General features: G+C 45.3%; 1 protein-coding gene and 1 long non-coding RNA gene across 5 annotated transcripts in view; one reads left to right on the forward strand and one right to left on the reverse strand.

Annotated features, from left to right (window-relative positions):
* LOC132667052 (trem-like transcript 2 protein) overlaps positions 1-22227 on the reverse strand; it is a 47429-nt gene extending 25202 nt beyond the window's left edge. For 3 of the 4 annotated variants that reach the window (XR_013555618.2, XM_078446887.2, XM_078446886.2), the window contains exons 1-4: positions 22108-22227; positions 18480-18833; positions 16668-16878; positions 4811-4926 (exon numbers count right to left, since the gene is read on the reverse strand). Coding sequence is in view for 3 of the 4 variants with exons in the window: in XM_078446887.2 (XP_078303013.2) it covers positions 4811-4926; positions 16668-16878; positions 18480-18833; positions 22108-22156 (730 nt within the window). In the remaining variant the exon portion in view is untranslated. Of the gene's footprint in view, positions 1-4810; positions 4927-12073; positions 12450-16667; positions 16879-18479; positions 18834-22107 lie in introns of those variants that run through there. The other variant, XM_060615474.3, reaches the window with a different exon arrangement.
* LOC132667056 (uncharacterized) lies at positions 12898-15181 on the forward strand. The gene is made up of 2 exons (XR_009604962.3): positions 12898-12979; positions 15091-15181. It is a non-coding gene; the product is annotated as an uncharacterized LOC132667056 (long non-coding RNA).
* Positions 22228-27522: the final 5295 nt, after the last annotated feature.

Below are 27522 nucleotides of genomic sequence, written 5' to 3' on the forward strand. Positions count from 1 at the left end.
TGGTACTGCTTTTCTCCCTCTGGGTAAGAGAGGGGCTGGGCAGAGATCTCACAAGAGAAGTTCAGGAAGCCTCTTATTTACCACTGAACAGAGTGGAGTGTGGTATTTGTTAGGGGAGGAAGGCATGCCTGTCAGCTCCTGGAAGGTTAAGTCTGCTTCCCTGGGTGTGCTGTGTCCTGGGGACACTCCAGGAGGCTGCCTTGCCTGAGGAGGGACAGAAATGAACAGTATTTGAAAATGATGCGTCCATGTCAGCCCCAGCCTGCATCTTCCTCCCTCCTCTGAAGGAAGGCTGGATTGCCAGTAGCAAAAATCCTCACCCTGCCCCTTCCACCCTTCCAGGGAGCCAGCCCAACCCCATTCACGTCACCCCCAGGGGCGGGCCCTGCCTCCTCTCCAAAGACTTCTGAGCACAGAAGTGAGGAAAGTCAGGGGATGGGTTCTGGGGAACACCTGGGAACCTCTAAACCCACATCTGCAGCTGTTGCCTGTGTCCATTCATTCATCTCATTCATTTCCACCCAAGCCTGTCCCTGGCCCTCACTCGCCTGAGCGAGCCCCGGGCTTTCTGGACAGAGGCAAACAGGACTGAGAACAAGATGAATCCACATGTCAGAACAGTCGCCAACACCGGCAGGTCCTGGGAAAGGGCGAGCACTGGAATCCTAGGTTTGACCCCCCAGAGTCCAAAAGGGTGGGGATCTGCCTGCTCCTGGCCATGAGAGCAGCCACACAGGGGTTCGCACCCTTTGAAGATGAGGCCTCTACTTTTCCCAGGATCTTAACCCTGACTCTCACCCCAAAGGAATCTACCTGGTCTCCTGCCCCTAACACCTCCCTTCTCCAGACTTCCTGCACAGCTGCTGGGTCACTCTGCACCCAGACCCTCACTCCTCCCCTCAGGGGACCTAGGAAAAGCCCTTTGTGTGCCCCATTGCTTATAGGACAAAGGGCATGTAACTACATGGCCTTCAAAGCTCTCCACCATTTGAATTTATGGTCCTGTGTTAACCTTACCCTCTTCTCGCCACTCAGCCCAACTGTCTACCTCTGTAGGCAGCACACTCTGTGCATGCGTTCCCACAACTTGCCCCTGGCATGGAACACCACTCCCTTTGTGCCTTCAGTGTTTCTCCTCCTCCAGGTAGTGTTTTCTGACCCCCACCTCTGGCCCCCACTCCCCAGCAAGTCTGGGTAGGGATGAACTTCTGTTGATCCCATTCCTTTGACTCCAAGGAAGGAAGAGGCTCTTGATTACTCAGATTCCACTGCACCTGGGCCACTTTTTCCAGGTGGTGTATGTCCTTAGCTCCCCAACCCCCAGCTCCTCTCCTTTGGGGCTGGTGGATGGGACTTTTGCTGCCTTGAGGTGATGACATTCAAGGCTTGCACTGGGGCTTCAGGATAGAAATAGAAGCAAAGGTCATTCTTCCTGCTAGGGTTCAGGACTCCCTTGGCCCACCTGGAGCAGGAGAAAGTCCTCCGTGTGGTCCAGCCTGGCTCTCCGGTGTCCACATGTGGAGCCTGAGCTGAGGGCCCCAACTAAGCCCTTACACTGCTTTACTCTGGCCTCCATGTAACAACCCTCATTCAGACACAACTTACCCTGGACCAGATTGCCTTTGTTGGTTCTCTTGGCTAGTGCCATTTTCTAGAAGAGATAAAAAGCCTTTCTGAGCCTTGACTGACACTAGGTTCCTACTGGGCGCCCAGATAATGCTTGAGGAGGATGGGTCAACATATCCTGAGTTTGCCAGCCTATCTGCGCAATCCAGCCGACTCAGTCTGAGCCAGAGATGGCCCTTCTTCTCCTACATGCTGAGTGGCCTTCTCCCAAGTTCGTTGCCATGGGACTAGACTCTGTTTGGGAGGGAAACATTCACACGGTCCTAGCAGGTCAAAGGTAGGGGCATTCAATTGCATCCACTCCAACCCCCCAAGGAACAAGGTAACAGGGAGTGCCCAAGGTCACTCAACAGACAAAACCAGCACTGGGACCCTCATTTCCTGACTCCATTCCTATATATCCTGTGACATACAGCTGGTCTCAGCCTTCAGGGTCTTTCGGCTCTCAGCACCCACGCCCTCCCAGACCATCACAGTCACGTGATTGCTCATCTGCCACAATAGTCCTTCCGCCCTAGCTTCTGTCCCAACATGGAACTTGCCCATGAGACCAAGAACCTCCCTCCTGCCCTCCAGGGCCCACCTTCTGTCCTCTCAAATTCCCATTTCAGGCCTCCCTTCCTACAGTGGGATTGGGTGGACAATGTTATCGCCTCTAAATATTCCCCCCCTCCCCAATATATTAAGTTTCTTTCTGTGGTTGGCAACTGCCATGCCCTCCCTCACCTGGTAAACTGAAGAAAAAGTCAAGAAGAATAAAGAAGGACCCCCCCACAATCCACTGAGGGAAAGTCTATCTCCGGGCACACCAACCCCTCCCCAGAAAGAAACCTTTTTAGAAGATTATATTTTGTTTCCCTTGTGAGACTAATAATTCCTTCAGGCAGGAGCAATCTGTACTAGACTCGGTTTCCTTCGCCACATTAGCCTGAAGTTCTCTGTAATTACTGGATGAAGCTACTATTTATTAGTCCTCCACAGCATCTTTTGTGGCTTGATGAAAGTAATTATGTTTACATTTATCCTGTACTAAACTTGATACACTTCTCATGCAAGATTCTGGGCTCAGCCACTCTTGATTATTTTTCTTGTTGTCTTTATTAAGATTTGAGTAAAGGAACCAGGCGGAAGGATGGATTCGGACCTGGTGGGCCCATGCCATCTGCTGGTATCTGGGGTGGGTGAATTCTGCCAAGTGTAAAATATAAGGCCTTTGTTTCTCTGAACTCAATAAATACAGAAGAACCCAGAGAAATGGAGCCATTGAGTATCACTGTGGAGGAAGCCAGAAAGGGGTGAGAGACTTACTCAAGGTCACTGAGGATGTTCAGGGCACAGGGAGAATGGGAATTGGGCCAGCACACCTCCCCTTGTCCTGTTACAGCCCCCACCTCTCTGGGTGAAGAGCAAGGTGTTAGTGCTTCCCCAGCGTCCAGACACCAAGACCAAATTAATAAAATGTCCCTGGGGCACCTGGGTGGCTCAGTCGGTTAAGCGTCCGACTCTTGATTTCGGCTCAGGTCATGATTTCATGGTTCATGAGTGTAAGCCCTGTGTCAGGCTCTGCACTGACGGTGCAAAGTCTGCTGGGGATTCTGTCTCCCTCTCGCTCTGCCCCTCCCCTGCTTGCTCTCTCTCTAGCTCTCTAAACAAATAAATAAAAATAAACTTTAAAAAATAATAATAATAAAATAAAATGTCCCTGAGTAGAGGGCAATGAAACCCCTTAACTGACCGCATAAATCCTTTGCAACCAGCCGGTTAATTACTGGGTGTCACTGGATGTTTCTAAAGTCCTGGGGAATGACTATATTCTATGACGTGGGCTCAATAGCTTCCCTCCGTCCTGCCTACAGCCCCATCAGTTTGCATGGTCAACTCTTTATTTCCAGATACTTTGCAGTCCTATTTAAGCCCAGCCCTCTCGTGATAGTCACATATTGGGGTTAGCAGGGCATGGGCCAGCAGTGTCCTGTGGGGTGGAGGCCCCTCCAGCCCACCGGCTCCAAAGGGGAGTGTTTCTCAAGAAGCTTGAGGCAAAATTGTCGGCCTCACCTTCCCAGCTCTGTCTCCCCACGTGGGGAGGTGGGCTTTCCAATAAACTGGCGGTGCCCCCACCAATAAGAAGCAACTCAAGGTCAGTGAAAGGCCCTTCATTTTGCTCTCTAGAATCTATCCCTCATCTACTACTTTTTAAATCCCTTGAGAAAGGGGGCAGCTTTCTATTGGCAAACTGGACCCATTTCCAGGATTTACCAAGAACCATCCAGTCAAGGCGGGTTTCTGTAGGATCCCAGCTGCACCAAGCACCCGCTGAAAGATACAGCAAGTAACCTGACTTCTTGGAGCCTCCCTCCCTTGTACCATGGGGGCAGCAGCACCTATTTCATAGAAGGGAGATGGATGAACCAAGCACTTGGCACAAAGTCGTTGCTCAGGTGTCTAGTTCCTCTAGCAGGTTCTCTGACATAGAGTAAGAGGATTTTTGAGATCACCTAGCCCAACTTTCTTGTCTTGACAGGTGGGAAAGCTGAGGCCGAGAGAGGAGCTAGGTAGGACTTTCGCAAACTGACAGAGTGGGCGTGGAAGAACCCGGTGCACTGCTTTCAGGTCTGGAGCTTTTCCAGTTGCTCTCTCTGTGCCACCTGGCATCCAAAGCAGCCCTCTCAGCCTGTGGCTGAGGCCAGCCTCCGAAAAAGCCATTCCTTTCCTGTCCAGGGTCTCGCTGCTTCTCGCCTTTGCACTGTATCAGCCAAATCCATTTGGACAGGACATGGGGGTTCTGAGGTCAACCACACACCAGTGCAGCCCTAAGTCTTGCCACTGGAGCCCTGCCATTGTGACCTTGAATATGGGTTCCGTGGGACAACCTTCAACAGGTATCCCTGGTCTGGGCCAGTTTAGGTCTTTGTTTCTTTCTTTTCTTCTCTTTCCTTTTTTTTTTTTTTAATATTTTTTTTTTGGAGAGAGACAGACAGACAGACAGACAGATAGACGAAGCAGGCTCCAGGCTCTGAGCTGTTAGCACAGAGCCCAATGTAAGGCTCCAACTCACAAACCGCGAGATCATGACCTGAGCCAAGACCAAAGCTTAACTGACTGAGCCCCACCCCCGGGCGCCCCTGGGTCTTTGTTTCTAAGTGTAAGAGCACACCACTGTCTCTGGGGGGCGCTGGCTCCTCACCCGCTGCCAGGCCTTCAGGCTGGAGTAGAGCATGACACTTTAAGAGCAGGCTGTGGTCAAGGTCTCTCCATCTAGCAGTCACTTTTGTTTCTCCTCTTCGCCTACAGCTTGGTATCCTAGAATGAGAAGTCAAAGTGTTGCACTGAGCAAATGTTCCTTCCACCATCCCTACATCCACAGACCCCACCACAGATACAAGGTCGCAGATCAAAAGTATTAGCAGCTCCATCAAGCACTTAAACATTTAAATATTAATATTTAATATTATAATTATAAATAGTATTAAATATTAATATTTATAATTATAATATTAAATATTAAATAAATAAAATTATTTAAATAAATAATTTAGGATTTCTGTAAATTATTTTGAAATGGTTCAGCAATTTTATATATACATACATATGATATGCAATTGTATAGTTATATATCATGATATAATATAAACATACATATTTATAAATATACATAATATGTGTTAATATATGTAATGAATTAATAAACACATTTATATTTACAATTAACATATTTATAAATATGTATCTCAGCAATGTACACACATATGGAGCAAATAATGCAAAATATCAATTATGGTTGAATGTTTTGATCTAGGTAACAAGTTTACGGTGGCTATTGTCTCCGTATTTTGTAGACTGAAAAATTTTAATAATAAAATGGTTAAAAAAAAAAAGTGAAAGAGAACTTGACCCGTTTTACAACCCATGTTCTATTCTACCTGTGCTTCCCCAGACACAGCCCTGGCTTTCCAGCACCCAGTACTTCATCCCAGCCCCTGCCGTCCCCAGGCTGAGTGCTCTCCCCCACTCTTCTCCACCCACATCCACCCCTTCTGGTCCTAGAGGGAGTCTACCTGGACAGTTCCACCTGCGCTCATCTCCTTCCCTTTTCAACCCTCAATACCTTTGATCACCCTGCCCCTGTTTCCACTACCACCCCCACCACCATCATCACCCACCATAACTTTTGTTAAGCACTGACTATGCTCTAAATACTGATCATTAGAATTGTACATCAGTCTGCTGTTTAACTCTTAGGAACAACCCCCTTAGGACAACACTTAGGTACCATTTACAAATAAATATTGAGGACCCTGAGGTTCAGAGGGTTTGGAGGACTTCCTGAGAGCCCAAATGTAGAAAGTGGCAGAGATAGGATTTGAACCCAGCTCTGTCTGATTCCTGAACCCTCTTTTCCACACTGCCTCCCTGTGCCTTGCTAGAGGAACTTCCACCATATTTTTGTGTTCATGCTGTGGCTTTGCCCTTTTGTTATTTACCTTTGCCTTCTACTAATGCCTCGTCTACCTCAGTGCCTGATTCCTTTAAGGAGAGACTGTATCTTACACTTTCCACCTCCCAGGACAGCGATAAGAGACTGTTCAGTTCACTTCACGTAGTTTTCTTAACTTCACGGTATACTGTAGAAAGCTCCAGATTCTGTTTCATCACCCAGTTCCTGCTGGGACAGGGTTAACCAACAGTCTTCATCCATTACCTTCTCTTCCCTTTCCTGTGTCTAGCCCACACCCTGATCCCATTCAGTCTCTCCTAAAGAAGTGAGAGAAACCCCTCTTAGCAGTACCCCTTTGGCCATCTCCATCCCTCCCCCTGCATCTCCTTACCCGAGGCTCAGAGCAGCAGCAGCAGCAGCAGCAGCAGTAGCCATGGCCACCCCAGAGCCCTGTCCCCTCCATCCTATCCCAGGATCCACTGGGTACTGGCTGTCCCAGGGCTCTTCCCATTGTTGGAGGATGTTGCCCCTCAGGGATGTCTTCCATGTTCCCGGAGAGGCTTGACTATTACTTTGCAGTTGAGAAGGGAAGTGTGAAGAGAGAGCAGCTCAGGAAAATGCAGAAGAAGAGAAAAGAGCAAACACTGCCCTTGTGACATCTTCCTTCCTGCTGCTATTACGTCACTGCCCATTAGTCAACACTCAATAGCGTCCTGTTCTCCACCATGCCAAGTCTGGACCCACCCCTCCATTCCACTCACTTCCTCAGGTTGCCAGGACATTCCATCCCTGGCCACTGACCACTACATCCTGCACCCCCCCTACCAGTTCCCCCTGTCTGGAATGACAGCATGCATCCAAATTTGGCTTGTCCTCCAAGACGGAGCTCAAACCTTTCTGATGATCTGCCTTCTTTAATCTTACTCCACACCACGGTTCTTAAGTATGGGCACGTGGCTAAATCACTCAGGAGGCTGGCAAACATACACATGCCTGAGCACCAACCCCCAGAGATTCCAATTTGCTCGGTCTGGGAAAGCCCTGGAATCTGCATTTTAACCAGCAGCCCAAGGGTTTCTGAGGCAAGTGGTCCAAATAGACAATGCCTGCAAAAGCTACGTTTGAGGTCAGATGGGCCCTGAGGCGTTCGTCAGGTACCCGTCCTGTGTGCAAGTTGTGCGCATCCCTAAGCTCCCAGCCCAGGCAGAGGCATGAAGCCCACAAACATGACAGTGCTAGCAGTAACCACGACAGATCAGATATTTGTCATCTTTTGGTTCTCCAGCACCCAATACCTTCTCCACCTGGGGGACATGCTTCAGTGCACGACTCTCACTAGGGCACAGAGCTCTACTTCCTCTACTATTGAGGGTGGAGGCAGAGATTTCTCCCGCCCCTCTCCCCAACATCTATGTGCCACGCATGTGACTTGACCTAAGTTTGGCCAGACGCAATATCCTGTCCAGGATTCTGGATCCCGAAGGTGTGATACAAGATGCAGAGCCAGTTGGAGATGGCTGTCACAGAAGAAGTTTAAGCACTGAGGGCCCAGGAAAAACATGGTGCCAAAGACGGGGTGACTTCAAGAGTGCAAGGGCAGGGGCACCAATGGCAGCATCACTAGATTGTGTGACATTGTGAATTATAAGAAATATGTGTTTGGTCATTCAGATCATCGAAATATATTTCTCATATATATTTGGACTTCATCCACATCGTCTGGATCATAGCTCCCAAAGTCCTTGAAATTTCATGAGCCATTAGAACAGTGGGAGCATCTTTTGTCATATTTGGTCTCTTGTTCTCACTTCCTGGAAACACTTCAGAGCCATAAAGGTGTCATGGATGTCCTGTTGTTCGTAACAAGCCCCTTGCTGCTACCTCTGAGTTTGTCAATGTGGTGACTTTTGGAAATCCTGGAAGGAATGGGGCTGTTTCCTGGGGAACTAACCTTGTGACAAGGGTTGAAACTTTCAGTTCCACCCCCTGATTTCTGGGGAAGGCAGAAGGGCTTGAATCACTCACAAATGACCAATGAGTTCATCAATCATTCCTGTGTAATGGAGCCTCCATGAAAAAAAAAAAAAAAAAAAGGAGGGGGTTTGGAGTGCTTCCAGGCTGGGAAACCAGAATGTTTCCATGTGCAACTGTGCTGGGCTCCAAATTCCATGGAGACAGAAACCCCTTTGTTCAGGACCTTGCCTTATTTATTTTTCTGGCTGTTGATTCATACCCTTTAATAGTCTTTTATAAAACACCAGTAATCTAGTAGGTAAAATGTTTCTCAGTTCTGTGAGTTGCTCTAACAAATTGATGGAATCCAAGGAGGGGATCACTGGAACCTCCCAGAGCAGGTAGATCAGAAGCACAAGTAATAGCCTGCACTTGTCAATGGCATCTAAAGATGGGGAGGGAGAGTTTTGTGGGACTGAGCCCTCAATCTGTGGAATCTGATGCTATCTCTGGGTCGATAGTATCAGAATTGAGTTGAATTTCAGGACACCCAGCTGGTGTCCCAGAATTGCCTGTTGATGTGGGGAAACCACCCCCTCCCGGAACATTCACACACACACATTGGAATTTGGTGCAGAATTCTAATCGGTGATCCAACCCTTTGTCTCATGCTATGACCTTAACTGTGGCCTCTGCAGTCCATTGCCTCTTGGTTTCCCTAGGTAGACTTCTGCAGTCTGTCCCTGTGTGCACTTTTATTCTCACTCTGCCTTCCTCCTCTGTCTGCTCTATAACTCCCCTGTAGCTCCCATGCTCACCCATGAAATAGATGTTCAGGCCCAGCCATGTCTTGCAAACTCTAACAGATTTAAATCAGTATTTTCTGATTTTCTACTTCTTCTGTTCTGAAAGGGAGAGGGGCCTATTTGTGGGCCACCATCCCTACCCCTCGTGTGACACAAGGACAAGGGGCATTTAGACATAGGCAGAATTCCACCATGGTCCATTCTCTATGGCTTCGAGGCCCTTGGTCTTCAGCAAAGGAACTCTAGCCTTTGTTCTTGCTAGTAAGTAGTGACTTACTACTCATGTGGCCTCATTCTAGTCACATACTTCTATTTTTTTCACTTAACATTTTATTTTATTTTATCTTAGCTTATTCTATTTTAATTCCAATGTAGATAACATACAGTGTTATATTAGTTCCAGGTGTATAATGATTCAACAGTTCCATACATTACTCAGTGTTCATCAAGATAAGTGTACTCTTAATCCCCATCACCTATTTCCTCCATCCCCTCACCCACCTCCCTTCTGGTAACCATCAGTTTGGTCTCTATAGTTAAGAGTCTATTCTTTGGTTTGGCTCTTTCTTTTTCTTTTTCTCTTTTTTTTCTTTTCTTTCTTTCTTTCTTTCTTTCTTTTTTTTTTTTTTTTTTTTTTGGCTCATTTGTTTCGTAAACTCCACATATGAGTGAAATCATATGGTATTTGCCTTTCTCTGACTGGCTTATTTCACTTAGCATTATACTCTCTAGGTCCATCCTTGTTGATGCAAATGCCAAGATTTCATTCTTTTTTATGGCTGAGTAATATCTATTGTGTATCTACACCACATCTTCTTTATCCATTCATCTATGGATGAACACTTGGGCTGCTTCCATAGATTGAATATTGTAAATAATGCTGCAATGAACTTAGGGGTGCATGTATCCATTCAAATTAGTGTTCTGTATTCTTTGGACAAATATCTAATAGTGTGATTCCTGGATCATAGGGTAATTCTATTTTTAATTTTTTGAGGAACCTCCATATTGTTTTCCACAGTGGCTGCACCAGTTTGCATTCCCACTGACAGTTCAAGAGAGTTCCCCTTTTTTCTACATCCTCACCAACACCTGTTGTTTCTTGTGTTGTTGATTTTAGCCATTCTGACAGGTGTGAGGTAATATCTCATTCTGGTTTTGATTTGCATTTCCCTGATGATGAGTGATGTTGAGCATCTTTTCATGTGTCTGTTGACCATCTGTATGTCTTCTTTGGAGAAATATCTGTTCACATCTTCTGCCCGTTTTTTTTCTTAAATTTTTTATGTTTTTATCTATTTTTGAGAGACAGAGAGTGAGCAGGGGAGGGACAGAAAGAGAGAGAGGGAGACACAGAATCCAAACCAGGCTCCAGGCTCTGAGCTGTCAGCACAGAGCCTGACGCGGGTCTTGAAACCATGAACTGTGAGATCATGACGTGAGCCAAAGTCAGACGCTTAACCAACTGAGCCACCCAGGCGCCCCTGCCCATTTTTTCATTGGATTATTTATGGGTTTTTTGGTGTTGAGTCATGTAAGTTCTTTGTATATTTTGGAGACTAACCTTTTATCAGATATGTCATTTGCAAATAATGACATTCAGTAGATGGCCTTTTAGTTTTGTTGGTTGTTTCCTTTGTTGTGAAGAAGGTTTTTATTGTGATATAGTCTCAATAGTTTAATAGTTGCTTTTTTGCTCCCCTCCCTTGGCTGATGTCAGAGAAATTATTGCCCGTGTTTTCTTCTAGGGTTTTTATGGTTTCAGGTCTCACATTTAGGTCTTTAATCAATTTTGTATTTTTGTGAATGGTATAAGAGAGTGGCCCAGTTTCATTCTTTTGCATGGAGCTGTCCAGTTTTCCCAGTACCATTTGTCGAAGAGACTATCTTTTTCACATTGCATATTCTTGCCTCTTTTGTCAAAGATTAATTTACCATATAATTATGGGTTTATTTCTGGGCTTTCTATTTTGTTCCATTAACGTATGTATCTACTTTTGTGCCAGTACCATACTGTTTTGATTACTACAGCTTTGTAATATAGAAGTCAGGAATTGTGATGTGTTTTGTTTTGTTTTGTTTTTTCAAGATTGCTTTGGCTGTTCAGGGTCTTTTGTGTCTCTGTACAATTTTAGGATTGTTTGTTCTAGTTCTATGAAAAAGGCTGTTGGTGTTTAGATAGGGGTTACTTTAAATCTGTAGCTTGCTTTGAGTAATATGGACACTTTAACAATATTTGTTCTCCCAAACCACAAGTATGGAATATCTTTCCATTTCTTTATGCCATCTTCAAATTCTTTCATCAATGTTTTATAGTTTTTAGAGTATAGGTTTTTCACCCCTGGTTACATTTATTCATAGGTATCATTATTTTTGGTGCAATTGTAAACGGGATTATTTTCTTAATTTCTCCTTCTACTGCTTCATTATTAGTGTATAGGAAGACAATGGATTGCTGTGCATTGATTTTGTATCCTGGGACCTTACTAGATTCATTTATCAGTTCCTACAGTTTTTTGTTGTTGGACTCTTTAGGGTCTTTTTATAGAGCGTATCACGTCATCTACATATAGTGAAAGTTTTACTTCTTTCTTACCATCTTGGATGCCTTTTATTTCTTTTTGTTGTCTAATTGCTGTGGCTAGGACTTCCAGTACTATGTCAAATAAAAACAGTGAGAGTAGACATCCTTCTCTTGTTCCTGACCTTAGGGAGAAAGCTCTCAGTTTTCCCCCGTTGAGTATATTGTTAGCTCTGGGGTGTTTATGTAAGGCCTTATTACGTTGAGGTATATTTCTACGCACTTACGTTTTGGCCTTCATGGGTATGTTCTAAGGATCCAGAGATCAAATGTTCCTCTAACAATGCACCCAATCGACAAATGAGATTCTCTATAAGTCCTATGCTTTGGATCTTATCTCATCCCATACCTTCCCAGGATACAACCTTTTGGTTGACTTGGTTTCTCTATCCCAAATAAGGAATTCTCACCATGGTGTCTTGTCTTCTCCTCATTCCATGGTTTTCAACCCCCCTCTCTGGAAGTATGGGAAAGGGCCACAGATGAAAAGAGAAATTCATGCACCTGATTCTAGAGGACAGGAAGGCCCAGGGGCAGGGAGAACAGGATGCTTCTGTAGTGAGAGCTCCTTCCAGGTCAGGCCTAAATGTTATGGCCCAGGGCAAGAACAAGGGCAGAATTAGCAGCAGTGCCCTCTGCATACACCGCACAACCCCCACAAGATAGCGACACTGAAGAGCATTGGACTCTGTCTTTATTTAAGGCAAATCTGGAGCCGCTGGTAGAATGGGCATGTTTGCAATTGAATCTTCTCTTCTGAGGGGACGAACTCACACATCCAAGGTTATTAGTGAATTAACCGAGCTGGGAAGGTGGGACCTGAGCCTTAGAGAAAACCTGTGTCACAGATTCAACTCCTGTCACTGTCCCTCCTTCCCTTCCTCCTCACACCCCTCCTCAGGCAAAATTGAGGTCAGAGGTTACTCTCATGGGTTCGCAGGCCTAGGGTCCAAATGACCTCTTTGTCACAGCCAACAGGACCGTGAAGACCAGGCTCTTGCTCAGGACTCCACACAACACGATAATGATGATGCTGGTCACAGAGACCCTGGGGGAAAAAGAGACAATGAAGCTGCTACCACTGATGCACGCCTCACACTTGAGTGTTTACAAAAGTCCTTCACGCCCCTTCTCTTAGCTGCTTAGGTCCTCCCAGCACCTGTCCCCATACTGACCAGCCCTGTGCCTTTAGTGTGTCCCATTGCCTAAAACTGCTGACTAAAAATATATCTAGTAAAGAGCATAGGGCACGTGCAGAAGAGGCTTGGGGTGGGATGGAGGGAGGGGAGGGGAGGGCTGCCAGCTTGGGCTCCTCTTCCTCACTGAGATGCAGCAGAGAGCCAAGTTCCAGAAAGGAAACCTGGTTTCTAGTCTCAGCAGCAGAGCCTAGTTCCTTGGAGGGCCTCACTGCTCTGGCCTCTGTTTCCCCATCTGTAAACATAAGCCAATCCTCACCAAAATCCCACCATGATTTTTTACAGATTTTTGCATAATGATTCTAAAAGGCCTGGGAGGGGCGCCTGGGTGCCTCAGTCTATTAAGCAACTTCAGCTCAGGTCATGATCTCATGGTTTGTGAGTTCGAGCCCCGCATCAGGCTCTGTGCTGACATCTCAGAGCCTGGAACCTGATTCGAATTCTGTGTCTCCCTCTCTGTCTCTCTCTCTCTGCCCCTCTCCCACTCGCGCTCACTCTCTCTCTCTCTCTCAAAAAATAAAAATAAACATTAAAATAAATACATAAATAAAAGTCCTGGAAAAGCATTAGTGGATACCATAAGAAAGAGATGCCCATGAGTGAGGAAACTTGACCTGTCTAGACAGACAGTGATATGGAAACAGATTACAGCACAGCTAATCTGCATGATAACGCACAGGGTCAAAAGAAATAGGCGGCAGTGAAACAAACAGAAGCCCAGCTGTGGACCTAATGTGATGTACAAATTTAACATCTAAGGAAATTGGCAGCCCAGGAGGAAGTCAAGGATTGTTTAGGAACTAATCTTGGGGCATCTGGATCGCAATATGAAGAAAAAGTCATCTTTTATACAATTTATAACATACAGCAAAATACATCCCTCCCCCCCCCCCCAAGAGGGACTAAAGATTTAAATAAAATGGGGAAAAAAATAGCATCAAGGAAATAGCATCGAGCACATCAAGGAATAAAACAAAGCAATCGTTTAAACATCAACACATCTGCCCACACAAAACTTAAAATCGAATGCGCGAACTTGCTGGCAAAGGGAGAAATGAGAGAATGGCCGTGGAAAGAGGCAGAGGCCCCTTTACGCTGCCAGGGGACTGGGAGCCTTCCTCCTTCACCTGGAGCTACACCTCCCAGAGAATGGTCAGGTTCAGTCCCTGGTGCTCTGTGGGGCTCTGTGGCTGGCGGTTACAATATCGCCCTACTTGGAGCGGGCACAGCCGGCTGCTCAGCTGGGCTAACTGGGTGTTCAAGTCTCCTCTACCCTCCCAGCCTTATCACACTCTCATGCCCGGAGCGCCTGGAGGGCATCCACTCTTGAAGGCCAGCGCCCACCGCACCCCTTTCTGAGGCTGCACACAGACTGCCCGACCACTGTCCCCCCCCCCCACCCAGTGCCTGGGAATTCGTGTGCCCCTGGGCCATGCCTGAGGGAAGACTGGGAATTCAGGAGTATAAATTCTTCAGCTCCTACAACCCCTGATGTACTCAAGGCCCATGGGTTCCACCAGAAACCCCCTGCGGGACTGAGTCCCAGAGTTCCCCACTGTGGGACAGGGCGTGGTAATGACACCCTTGCTAGGCTTCCTTCTTTTTGCCCTTTTTTTTGTGCTTCCTATATTTGTACAAGACCTTTCTCTTTGTCTGCTTCTGGGGAACGCACCCTAAGGCAGGGGGACAGTGTCTTCCCCTGAGATGCTCCCCCATCTGGCCCCAGATTGGAAGCTCACTTCTCCCATCACCTGGGCAAACAGCCTCCTGTACTAAATCATCTCTTTTTTCAAACAGTCCAAGGGCTCCTGCTTCCCTGGCTGGATCCTGACTGATAGAATTGTTCACATTAGTTAATAAAGTTAATAGAAGAGACGCAGCTTCTGGTAACAAAGTGGGCAAAAAGTATGCACTCTCAATTTCCATGCTGGAAAATCAAACTAATATAAAAAGAAAACTGTTGGGTGGCTCAGTTGGTGAAGCATCCAACTCTTGATCTGGGCTCAGGTCACGATCTCAAGGTTTGTGAGTTCCAGCCCCTCATCGGGCTCTGTGCTGACAGCATGGAGCCTGCTTGGGATTCTCTCTCTCCCTCTCTCTCTACCCCGCCCCTGCTAGTGCTTTCTCTCTCTGTCTCTCTCTCTCTCAAAAATAAATAAATAAACTTAAAAAGAAAAGAAAAGAAAAATATTCATTCTCACTAGATCGTGTATTTAGCCCCCAAAGGTTTAATAAGCACCTACTGTGTACCAAGCACTTAGGCTGGTACCAGCAAAACAACCATTAGGGGTGTGGGGAGGAAGGCAGTGCCTGTACCCTCCTGGAGCTCCTCGTGCATGGTAGGAGAGAGGTGAAAGCAGGTGTCAGTTCACATCCAATTTAGCAGGAATATTTTCCACATACTAAATCCTTATAGGCAAAGGATCCCCACAGTGATAACTGCTTCACTTATACAGTGTGGATCGCAACACAAAGTGCTTCCAATCTTTGGAGGACCATTTGGCAATATGGATACAGAGTGATATAAACGTTCACATTCTCTGAAGGGAATTTCTTTTGAATAAATCATTTAAAAGAAGAAAAAGGATGTCTGCAAAAATGTTTATCTCAGAGTTATCAATACTTTCAAAAATGATGAGGTACCTGGGTGGCTCAGTCAGTTAAGCGACTGACTTCGGCTCAGGTCACGATCTCACGGTCCGTGAGTTTGAGCCCCCCATTGGGCTCTGTGCTGACACTCAGAGCCCGGAGCCTGCTTCGGACTCTGTCTCTGTCTCTTTCTCTCTGCCCCTCACCTGCTCACACTGTGTCTCTCTCTCTTAAAAATAAACATCAAAAAAAAAAAAAAAAGATGGGGTGCCTGGGTGGTTTAGTCAGTTGAGCATGCGACTACAGCTCAGGTCATGATCTCGCAGTTTGTGAGTTCAAGTCCCACGCCTGGTTCTGTGCTGACAGCTCAGAGCCTGGAGCCTGCTTCAGATTCTGTGTCTCTCTCACTCTCTGCTCCTCCCTCACTCACGCTCTCTTTCTATCTCTCAAAAATAAATACATAAATAAATAAATAAATAAATAAATAAATAAATGTTAAAAAAATAAAAACAATCTCAGTGTCTATAGACAGACAAGTGACGACATAAGTTCTGGCTTTTCCACTGATAGAAAAAGATGCATTTGTTGAGATGACGATAACAAAGTCTAGCAACATCAAAGAACAGTTTTAGCATGGAAAAATAATGGCAAGTTTGTAATTAGAATTACTGCCATGTTAAATATGTATGAACATGAAGAAAGACTAGAAAGAGAATGTGGAGTTCGGACGTGTTAGATCAGTGGGAATATTTCTCTGTTAATTCAATACTTAATGATAAACACATTCAAAGATAAATCTACATTGAATAATAAACTGTAAAGAGGGGCATGCATACAAAGCTAATGGTTCTTAGCTTTGCCTGCATATTAAGAAATCTCCTGAAGGTCTCATAAAAATACTGAGACCAGCCCCATCTCCAGAAATTCTGGTCTATCGGCCTACAGGAGGGCACATGCATCGGTATTAAACACAAATCAAAGCAAAAGTAAACACTCCAGGTAATCCTAACACATAGCAGCTGCTGAGAGCAGTTGGGCTAGATTCTGGCTTCCAGCTCCACATTTTCTAGCCTCCCTACTTCTGATTAGACAAGGAAACAAGCCAGAGAGGGTTTGTGACTCACCCAAAGTCACACAGCCAATCAATCTGGCTGGCACTGGAATCCAGGGGCCCTCACTCTGAGTGCTTTCTCCACTACACCATTAGGCCCATGGAGTTGGCTGAGACCCATGGGAATTGAGCAAAGACACCCTTTCCCTCTTCTTACTCCTCTAGTGTGCAAGGAAACAGGTGAACTGGGGAGAGTGGCAGCCGCTCCAACAGCCTCCGGCCCACTCTAGCACCACTTGCTTCCTCCTCGAGGAAGTTTCACCAGACTTAGGGGACTCAGGTCTGTGCCTGCCCTCCCCTGTCCCCCATCCATCACTCTCCACATCTTCTCAAGCACACGGACTCGGAATCAAACCAGGGGCCCAGAGACCTGAAAACATAGCTGGTGACATCTGTCACATTTGTGATGTTGACTCCAAAGCCAGGAGAGGAGAGGTCAGCAGTTGATTTGGGCGGGAGTTTGGTCACAGTCCTGGGTCTGTCAACGAGAGTGCCCTGGGCTCTGGTGGTGGTAGGAGGAAAGGTGGAAATCTGCAGTTTCCAGGTATGATTCTTATCCGAGGCAGCGGTGCTTAAAGGATCTGCAAGAAGGCACATTGGATAAACAGATGGATAAATTGATGAATGAATTGTCAGGAAGTGGGTGGGTGGAAGGAAGGAAAGAAGGAACGAAGGAAGGATGGAAGGAAGGAAGGACGTAAGGAAGGAGGGAGAGATGGCAGGGTAAATGAAACTGAGGAGGGAAATGAACATGGCCATTCATGAAGCAAGTTTTGCTTTTGCTAAGATTAAAGAATTAGTGTGAGGTCAGCGTGGGTCAGAGACAGGAAAAAGGAAAGAAGGAAGGAAGAAAGAGACGAAAAGAAAGAGGGAGAGGAGAGGAGGGAGGGAGCAGGGTAAGGAGGGAGAGAGAGGGAACAAAGGGAACTGTCAAGCTACTCCTGTCATTGCAATTGCACTTGTCTGCCTTCACCAGTCCATCTGCCGCCACCTTCTTCAAGAATAATTCCCCAATTACTTGACCTTATACCATTCTCTGCCTTGCAATCACCAGAACCTGTAGCATATTGCTTTTCAAATTATCTTTTATTAATAGATTGCATATGAACTTTGCATTCCTTAGGCTTAGGATTCCCCAGGTGTTAGGACCTAGAACCTTCCTCCCTTTCCTCTCCTTCCTTAATTTCTCCAGTTAACATCTACCGAGGCCCTACTGTGTGCCAGACGCTACATTAGTTGCTAGGGATACAGAGCTGAGAAAGGCACAGGCCATTTTCTCAGGGTGCTCAGAGATGAGCATGGGAGGCAGATAAGTAAACTGGCCACTACTATCCAGTGAGACTGCATCACCTATGAGAGGGGACCCAAGGTGAGCTCTGGAGCTTTGCTACCCAAAATGGGAGCCATAGGCAGCCTTAGTGGCAGCATCACCAGTGAGCAGATCAGAAATGCTCAATCTAGGGGCGCCTGGGTGGCTCGGTCGGTTGAGTGTCCAACTTCGGCTCAGGTCATGATCTCACAGTCCGTGAGTTCGAGCCCCGCATCAGGCTCTGTGCTGACAGCTCAGAGCCTGGAGCCTGTTTCAGATTCTGTGTCTCCCTCTCTCTGTGACCCTCCCCCGTTCATGCTCTGTCTCTCTCTGCCTCAAAAATAAATAAAAACATTTAAAAAAATTAAAAAAAAAAGAAATGCTCAATCTAGGTCCTTCCCTAGACCTATGGTGTCAGAGACTACTCTTTTGAAATAAAATCCCCAGGTGGTTTGTGCACACAGTAAAGTTTGAGAAGCACTGCTTTGGAAGCACACAGGAAGGCCATCAGATGCACCCTTGGGAAGGAAATAGCAGATCACAGAGGCTTTCCAAAGAAATTACTTCCACATGGGGACCTACGGAATGAGACTAAGTTATCCAAGTCTACCACTCATCTTTCACTGTACCCCACTTCCTACAATAGCAGCCCAAATAAAGCTCTGCTACCCCAAGAGGAATCATACATAGAAGGCCCTTCTTACTATTGGACCAAATGCCTTTCAGAGACCTCAGATGAGAGACGAGGAACTTCTGGGAGAAACCAAGATGCTAGAAATCCTAAGCCACGACCCTGTTGGTGCCACCACCACCACCCATACCCCCACCTGCCCTGGCTTTCCCCATCCTCTTACCTCTCTCCAGGTCACTTACCCTTGATCACCACCAGGTGGAAAAGGGGGGACAGGACATCCGGCTCTTTGGAAAGGTAGTAGATCACACACCGATACAATCCTGAATCCTCCACTTGAAGATTGGTCATTTGGACGTGCAGGATGGCCTCACTGGGGATGTCTTCTAGGAAGTACCTGCCCTCCCGGACTTGACTAGGATCGCCTGAAGTACTCTTTGTTAAGGCCAGCGTCACAGGCTTCCTTCCATCTATCAGCTTCTGCCAAGCTTTCTGGCTGTAGGAGTACTTCTCGGTGGAGAAGGGACAATTTACATTCAGGGTCTCTCCCTCTTTTATAAATTTTTCTTCTGTTGATTCATTTTCAGCTTGGAGTTCTGTAAGCAGGGAAGCAGAGTTAGACCCTGTGAGGAATCCTTTTTTTTCGGGTTCAACTACTCATTTTTCAGATAAGATCCTCAAGGCCTACAGAGAACATGCAACCTTCCCTGCGAGCCACATTAGACTCCAGATCTTTTTACTGTGAGTAATTTTTCTTTTACTCCAAGAGATAGACTGCATGGTGTTGTGCAAACTTTCATAAATGATTGGTTTTGAGAGGAAAAAAATGCCTGATTGGAGACGGAACATGAGACATGTGCCAAGACCATGCACGACAGGGGTATGACAGAAGGGAAGATCATAGAGAAGGGCATACACAGTGATGAGTGGACATGAAGGCATGATACTAGCCGAGAGTGATTCCTCCAAACAACTAGGGGAACTGCATCTAAGTAGGGGACAGAGATCAATTCTGGTCTGGTCTAAGGAAGCTTTGCCAACAGGAGGGCCAAGTTGAGTGGAAGTAGGAAGATGCAGATCTATGTTTTCGGCTGGACACAACAGGGTTCTGTAACTTTACTGGGGGTCTACGGTTTATCCACTCAAGCCTGGGTTCCTTTCTTCTTTAGAACACCAAGTAATGGGCTGGACAGTAATGTTGGGTCACGCTGTGGGTCAGGCTACCACTACCTACAACTACTACTGCTTTTACTAATACTACCGCACGCACACACACTCATATCCTCAGGCAATAGCTCTGAGAATGCCCATTGGAAAATGCCAACAGCTGCCCCTTTGATGGAGCGCCTGGGCTATCATCACAGCCCACCTGTATGTTCATCCCAGCGTGGGCCAAGAGTTCCAGCGGGCCCTCCGCCTTACCTTAAGAAGTCTCAACTCAGAGACTCCTGGGGATTTTGAAAATGAAACCAGGCCAATTCTTCTGGGACCAGACTGCAGTTCCTAAGGAAACCTCAAAAGCAAGCTCCCTGGAAAGTCCCATGAACTCTGGTCAGAAATGTTCCTCCAAGAGACAGGCAAGGGGGCTGGTTAACTCATTCATCAATGTGTGGCTGAGAGCCTGCTGTGTGCCAGGCACTGTGCTGGGCTCTGAGGAAGATACACACCTCCTCTGTCCACCCTCTGTAACATTAATGTAAGAGGTTATAGATAAATTATTTGCCAACTGCCTGGACAAGGTGGATGCTATGCTCTGAATGTGTGTGTCTCCCACCTCCCCAAATTCATATGTTGAAATCCAAGCCCCCAAGGTGATGGTGTTAGAAGATGATTAGGTCATGATTAATCCCATGAACGGGATTAGTGCCCTTATCAAAGAGGCTCCAGAGAGCTCCCTCATCCCCTCCACCCTGTGAGGACATAGTGAGAAGTCCAAAGTCTACCACCCAGAAGAAGGCCGTCACCAAAACCCAACCAGACAGGTAGCATGATCTTGAACTTCCAGTCTTCAGACTGTGAGAAATAAGTACCTGTTGCTTATAAGCCACCCAATCTGTGGTATTTTGTTAGAGTAGCTCAAACAGACGAAGAGAGTGGGAGTTACAGGAGTCTGAGATTATGCACAAATTTGCCTGTCCTTTGTGAGAGGAGACAGTAAGGAATCAGTGCTGGAGTGCTATGTGTGCACCATGTCTTACACCACTGTGAGAAAGGAATACCTGATGTTAGTAACAAAGAACAAATAACAAAGAACAAATACCTTTTATTGCTAAGTGTTTAAAAGTACTATCTTGTTTCATCTCCCTGGCTTCATCACTGAAGCTTCAAAACAGATAAGGTTGATACCTGTCATTATTCCTATTTCATAGATAAGAAAATTGAGGCACAGAAAGGTGATTTCATAACCCAGAGGTTATTAAGTGATTCACCCAAAGTTCCACAGTAGAAAGTGGTAGAGTCAGGATTCAAGCCTGAATAGTCTGACCCTAGACTTAGGTCCAAACCTCGGAGATAGGTTGGCCAAGGAAGCTGTCTGGTTGGGATGAGAGCAGTCTCAGCCAATGCCTGAATAGGTACCTAGCAATTCTGTTCTTTAGGATACTGGAGCTAGATGGAGTTTTTAAGTCACCCCCAACCCACCCCCATAGGACACAATGACATATACAGGGCTGGTTTTCTCCCACACAAATACACAAGCGTCAACCCTCCATCTCCTCCCAGTTCTCCTTTGGAGAAACATGAATATGACACAAGGGAATGAGAACCAAGCTCTTGTCTGCCCATCTAAGTTATCACCCCAGCTCCGAGCAGATGCAGCATGCCGTGTGTGTGCAGGCTCTGCATGGTGAGTGTCTGTGACCTTGCTCAAAGTAGTTGGTTCCCGAAAAACACCCTTTCCTTATAATCTTTCCAAGGCAAAGCCTTCTTTTCCTTGCTGTTGACGTTTTCCCTCTCTCTGGTTTTATCCCAATTTATTCATAAGGATTGGGGTGGAGGGCAACTAAAGTCCCAAATGCTTTCATCTTTAGTGAAAGCATGAGCTGTACCACAAGAGAAGTGAGGGTGTGGTGATGGGGCAAACCCACCAAGTTAGGGCAACAATACCCTCCAACACCAGTAGACAGCAGCCACCTGTGGTTACAGCTCCCATGAAAATGGGCACCAGGCCCCTTCTCTTCACTTCTGTTCTGCTATGCCTCAGCAATAGCACATTTCCCAGCCCATAGGTGGCCCCTGGGAAATATTTGTTTAATTAATTATGTCTTTTAGGGTTAATAGATGGTCAACATCAGGGGCACCTGGGTGGCTCAGTCAGTTAAGTGACCAACTCTTGGTTTCAGTTTGGGTCATGATCTCGCGATTCATGGGCTTGAACCCCATGAGCTCTGCCAGTGCAGAGCCTGCTTGGGACTCTCTCTCCCCCTCTGTCTCTGCCCCTCCCCTGCTCATGGTCTCTCTCTCTCTCTCTTTCAAAGTAAATAAAACTTAAAAAAAATAGATGGTCAACATCAAAAGCATCATGAGGGACTATAAAAAACAAAAGTTTCAAACTCAAACATTATCTCGGATCATGTCAAATTTAGGTTTGCTCTATCATTTTCCCATCCAGGGTTTTGCATATCTCTGACAACATCAAAACACACAGATAGCCCGTTTCCCTAATTCAACCCCTTTTATTTCTGTTCTCAGGCCCTCTATATTCTCCCGATTCTGTTAAGTTTGGGCAGAGAAACCCAGTCTGGCATGTCTACCGGTTGACTCTATCCTGGGTGGCCACTTCCCCTGGAGCTTCCAAAGAAAAGGGAAGCTTTTCCTGTGGTGGGATCCCCAAGGTTCTGGGCAGAAGCCTTACTGGGTTCTTCACCTTACCTGAGATGAAGACCATCCACAGCAGCCCCCGGAGCCCAGCCTTCTTCATCCTTCATGTGCACCAACCCCAACAGCCACGGTGGTGCCTGGGACATTCTGACCTAGAGGCTCCAGAAAGTTGCACAACAGGATATGAAGCCATTACTGGGAGGTACTGAGGTTGATGCTCTGTTTCCGTCACTGGTTGCCTTGGTTCCAAATGTCAAGGACAACACAGGAATCCAGAGACAGGGCTCAAGTCTCAGGCTTCTCTGAATCCCAGCTTCCTGTTCTCGGGAGATATTGACAATTACCTTTTCAGCCAATCTCACAAAATTTTAGTGAGAACAATACTTGCTGTAAGCAAAAGTAATGTGTCACTATTATCAGGGAACTAGAGGGCCACCTTGCTCTCTCGAGACCGGGTCTCCATTCCATCCAGTTCAGTGTAGATAAGTGCACCAGGTACATGGAGGGGTGGGTTTGGGATAATAATGCCTCACTTTTAGTGCTATTATGAGGATGAAATGGGGTCCCTGTGAAAAGTGCCCAATAGTGTACCTAATGCACATGTTTTTCTATATCCTGTCCTTACTCACCCCCACCCTGATTCCCTTGGCTTTTTCTGACTGGAGGCTCACCCCCTCTCCTCCTAGTTGTCCCACACCCTGCACTTGCCCTCAGCCCCCTGTCACAGACGTGGCCTCGGAGCTCACATAAGTGTAGGAAACCCCAGATATGATTGGAGAGGACATGGCCGCTATTAAACAAGAATAGACTCAGATTTTTTTTTTTTTTAACGGAAACAAGGATATAGGACAGGACAGGGATGGAAGAAGGAAAAATTCAACAGTTGTCATACTAGAAACAATAAAAGGCAAATTTCATGTTGTGGAAAATCCAATCAATAACAGAAAAGAGTCACTTCAGAAATACACCCAAATGTGAAATGAATATAGACATTTTGAAGAGCTCAGAAATACGTTACAGGGAGAGTCCTAGAAATCCAATAAATTGTCTACAAATAAGAGGTGCTCCTGAATTATAATATGGGACAGTGAGTCATAAATGAGGATGTATATAAATACCTTCAGCACAGTATAGCAACCACACTCAAGATGCCATATTGCATATTCAGAAGTTGCTAAGAAAAGAGATCTGAAAATTCTCATCACACACAAAAGATTCTGTAACTGTGTATGGTGACATATGTTAACTAGACTTACCATGCTGATCATTTTGCAATAATACAAATATTGAATTATTATATTGTATGCTTGAAACTAATATAATGTTATATGTCGATGATACCTCAATTAAAAAAAAAAAACACTTGCTAGATCTGAAAAGAAATCTGGAATTGGAGATTGAAAGTCCAACAAAGGCAAGGAAAAAATTCATGAAGGGAGACCAAGGAAGCTTTCAGGTGAAAACTTTTAATTTCAATAAAAAGGTTTTTTGCAACATGGAACTCTGGGAACTCTGAAATACAGTAGGGAACTTCCTCAGAAAGTTAAAAATAGAACTACCCTAAGACTCCGCAATTGCATATCTACTAGGTACTTACCCAAATAATACCTTTGGGTATTGTACCCAAAGGATACAAAAATACAAATTCGAGGGGGCACATGCACGCCAATATTTAGCAGCACTATCGACAATAGCCAAACTATAGAAAGAGCCCAGATGTCCATCGACTAATGAATGGATAAAGATGTGCATTGTGTATACATACGCGATGGAATACTACTTGGCAATCAAAAAGAACGAAATCTTGTCATTTGCAACTCCATGGATGGACCTAGAGAGTATAATGCTAAGCAAAATAAGTCAGTCAGAGAAAGACAAATGCCATATGATTTCACTCATATATGGAATGTAAGAAACCAAACGGATGAACGTAGCGGGGGGAGAAAGAGAGAGGCAGAAAACAGACTGTCAACTATAGAAAACAGAGTGCTGCTGGACGTGAGGTGGGCAGGGGGGTGGGTTAAATGGGTGATGGGGAGTAAGGCATACACTTGTGATGAGCACCAGGTGTGGTGTCGAAGGGTGGAATCCCTATCTTGTACACCTGAAACTAATAATACACTGTATGTGAACTAACTGGAATTTAAATAAAAACTTGAAAAACAAAAAGATTCCTGCGGCTAAACAAAGAGGGGAGAAAACACCTTGATTCCTTCAAAAGAACTGAAATGAACAGGACTCAGACTTCTTTTCTAAGCAACAAATGCTAAGAGGCAGTGGGATGATGTATAAAGAACATTAGGACTAGAATTTTATGCCCACACTGATTGCTATTCGAGTATAAAAACAACTAAGAGGTACGGTTATGTCTGCAAATTAAGAAAAAAATCCAAGGTTAACTTTGACTTTTTTTTAATGTTTATTTATTTTTGAGAGAGACAGAGAAAGAAAGAGAGAGAGAGTGCAAGCAGGGCAGAGAGAGAGGGAGACACAGAATCTGAAGCAGGCTCCAGGCTCTGAGCTGTCAGCATGGAGCCCGACATGGGGCTCAAACTCACAATCTGTGAGACCATGATCTGAGCCGAAGTCAGAGGCTTAACCAACTGAGCCACCCAGGTGCCCCAACTTTGACTTTTTAAACTAAAACTGCTTAATGTAGCAATTTATAAAATATGCATAGTAATAGAGACACTGAAATCACATTATGACACCCTGCAAAGATTATTGTACTTAAGGTTTTACTAAAGTTCCTTCTATTTCTTGTTCTATAAATAATATCAGGATCCAGTCTTCAGACTGTGCTTGGATTGAAATCTGCCAGACCCACTGTTTGTTTTACTCCTTCTGACCACAAGGAGGAAAAGTGGATGGAGGTTTTGAAATTTTCTGACTCAGAGAGGAGCCTACGTGATTTTTTACAGGGTTGAGTCAGATTAGTACAGTTCATTTAACGAATCCCTTTTCTTACAACAAATTCCACACTTAAATAAATAACACAACACTTTCTAATTTTTTGTGTCTTTACATACTTTGTTTTGTGAGTCAATTTCCTACGAGATGAAGAGAGAATTTTTTTTCAGTGGTATTAGTTTTTGCTTCGTGTACTTTGAGGCTTTGTTATTTGCTGTGCGTACATTTCAGATCATTAAATCTTCTGGGTGGATTGATGCTTTTATCATTATACAGCATCTATCTGTAGATATTCTCTTTTCTCTGAAGTCTACTTTAATCAGATATAAATATAGCCTCTCCTGCTTTTTAAAAACTTCATGTTGAGGCACCTGGGTGGCTCAGTAGGTTGGGCATCCAACTTTGGCTGAGGTCATGATCTCACAGTTCGTGGGTTCGAGCCCCACGTTGGGCTCTGTGCTCAGAGCCCGGAGCCTGCTTCGGATTCTGTGTCTTCCTCTCTGTCTGCACCTTCCCTGCTCGCACTGGGTCTCTCAAAAATGAATAAACGTTAAAAAAATTTTTTTTAACTTCATGTTGGCATGGTATAGTTTTTCCATTCTTTTTCTTTCAACTTACTTGATTGTTGACTTTGAAGGGAGTTTCTTATAAGCAGTATCCGGTAATTGTGATCTCTCCACTCTGTCGATCTCTGTCTTTTGATGGGCATATTTCAACAGTTTAAATTTAAGGTAATTGGGGTACCTGGGTGGCTCAGTCTGTTGAGCGTCTGACTCTTGGTTCCAGCTCAGGTCATGGTCTCTCGGCTCATGAGTTAGAGCCCCACATCAGGCTCTGCTCTGACAATGTGGAGCCTGCTTGGAATTCTCTCTCCCTCTCTCTGTCCCTCCCTCGCTGGTGCTGTCTCTGTCTCTCTCAAAATAAATAAATAAAACAAAAAAAATAAATAAATAAATTTAAGGTAATTATTGATATGTTACTCTTTAGGACTTGCTTTCTATTTCTTTCCTGTTGGTTCTCATTCGTCTGTTTTCCGTGGGGGAACCTCTCTGTAAACAGCCCGAGGAGGATTTCTAACTAGCCCTGACTATCACAAGAAGCAGTTTGCTCCTTTACACCATCCTAACTGAAGGTAGCACCCAAGAGCACTTAATGAGAATAAAATCTTTCTCTGCCTGTCCTGTCTGTTCGTTTTGTGCATTTGAGGTACACATAATGTAAATATCCTCTACCCCTCTATCCCCAAGTTTTCTGAATGGTTGGATGACCCAAAGTATTTTTTAAACAATTAAAAAAAAAATTTTAACATTTATTCATTTTTGAGAGACAGAAAGAGACAGAGCATGAGCAGGGGAGGGATAGAGAGAGAGGGAGACACAGAATCTGAAGCAGGTTCCAGACTCTGAGCTGTCAGCACAGAACCTGACACTGGGCTCAAACTCATGGACTGTGAGATCATGACCTGAGCCAAAGTCGGATGTTCAATCAACTGAGCCACCCAGGCGCCCCAACATGGAGAATTTTTAATTCTCAAACTAGCTTTCCCATCAGGCTGCTATCTCTTAAGGCTTCTCTCATTTAATCATCTTGGGACTTGTGACCTGGGGTTTCTTTTCATTTCATTGAAGCTGAGTCAAAAGTTTGCTTTCACACTTAATCCTTTGGCAGCCAGAGCACCAGGAAGGTTTATTTTTAAGGTACCATGAGCCTTTTTCTATTTCCTTGTCAAACATTATTTTCAACACTATCATGAAAGCCTGTACAAATATTATTCTGTTTTTTTTTTTTTCTTCACCAAGTGGCCAAAGTCAATATGTCCCAATCGTCATGATGGGGTAAGGTAGCAGTTTCTTTCTTCATATGGATTGGTTAAGTGCATATCTGTTCTAACCTAGCTGGAATGTATGTGTGACATTTTTAAACAATGAAATGATGCTTATTTTCTTTTCTGGCTCAAAAGAGGGCTCCACGGGGTCTAGGACACAGATCTCTCAGATCTGGTGCTGGTGTCTCTAAGGCTCAATGAGTCTTTTACTGGGAGTGGAAAAATCTGCACACTGGGACCAATTGTGGCCACTGGAACCACGGCCCTTGCCCTGATGAAATGCATTGCTGTGCGACACTCAGAGGAGTAGGATGCAAACATCCTGTCCCCCTCCTTCAGTCCCCCAGTCTCCCTCCAGCCTCTCTACTGACAGAGCACAACAGGGAACCAGCAGCTAAAGAAGTCTACTTTCAGAATCTCAGCTCAGACCAGAATAGCGAGAGATTTAATCTGGGAGACGATTGTTGAATAGCCAGCTTGCTCACAATGAACAAACAAGCCTCCCCCGGGTCATGGCATGGGAATCTTTCATGAGACTTGCTGACAGTGACTTTGAGCGGAGAACAGCCTTGGACGTGAAAACTCTTCTGCCCGCTCTGAAAACACACATACAATTAAATGTGAACATTTTTTTAACTCTGGGTGAAAAAAAATCAACCTCTAGGTAGCACTCATTATTTTGTAAAGAAAATCCATTCTAGTTCTTCCTGAATACAATAAGATACTCAGCT

This window comes from Panthera onca, chromosome B2 (assembly GCF_046562875.1).
Source record: "Panthera onca isolate mPanOnc1 chromosome B2, mPanOnc1 haplotype 2, whole genome shotgun sequence".
Taxonomy (NCBI): Eukaryota; Metazoa; Chordata; class Mammalia; order Carnivora; family Felidae; genus Panthera; species Panthera onca.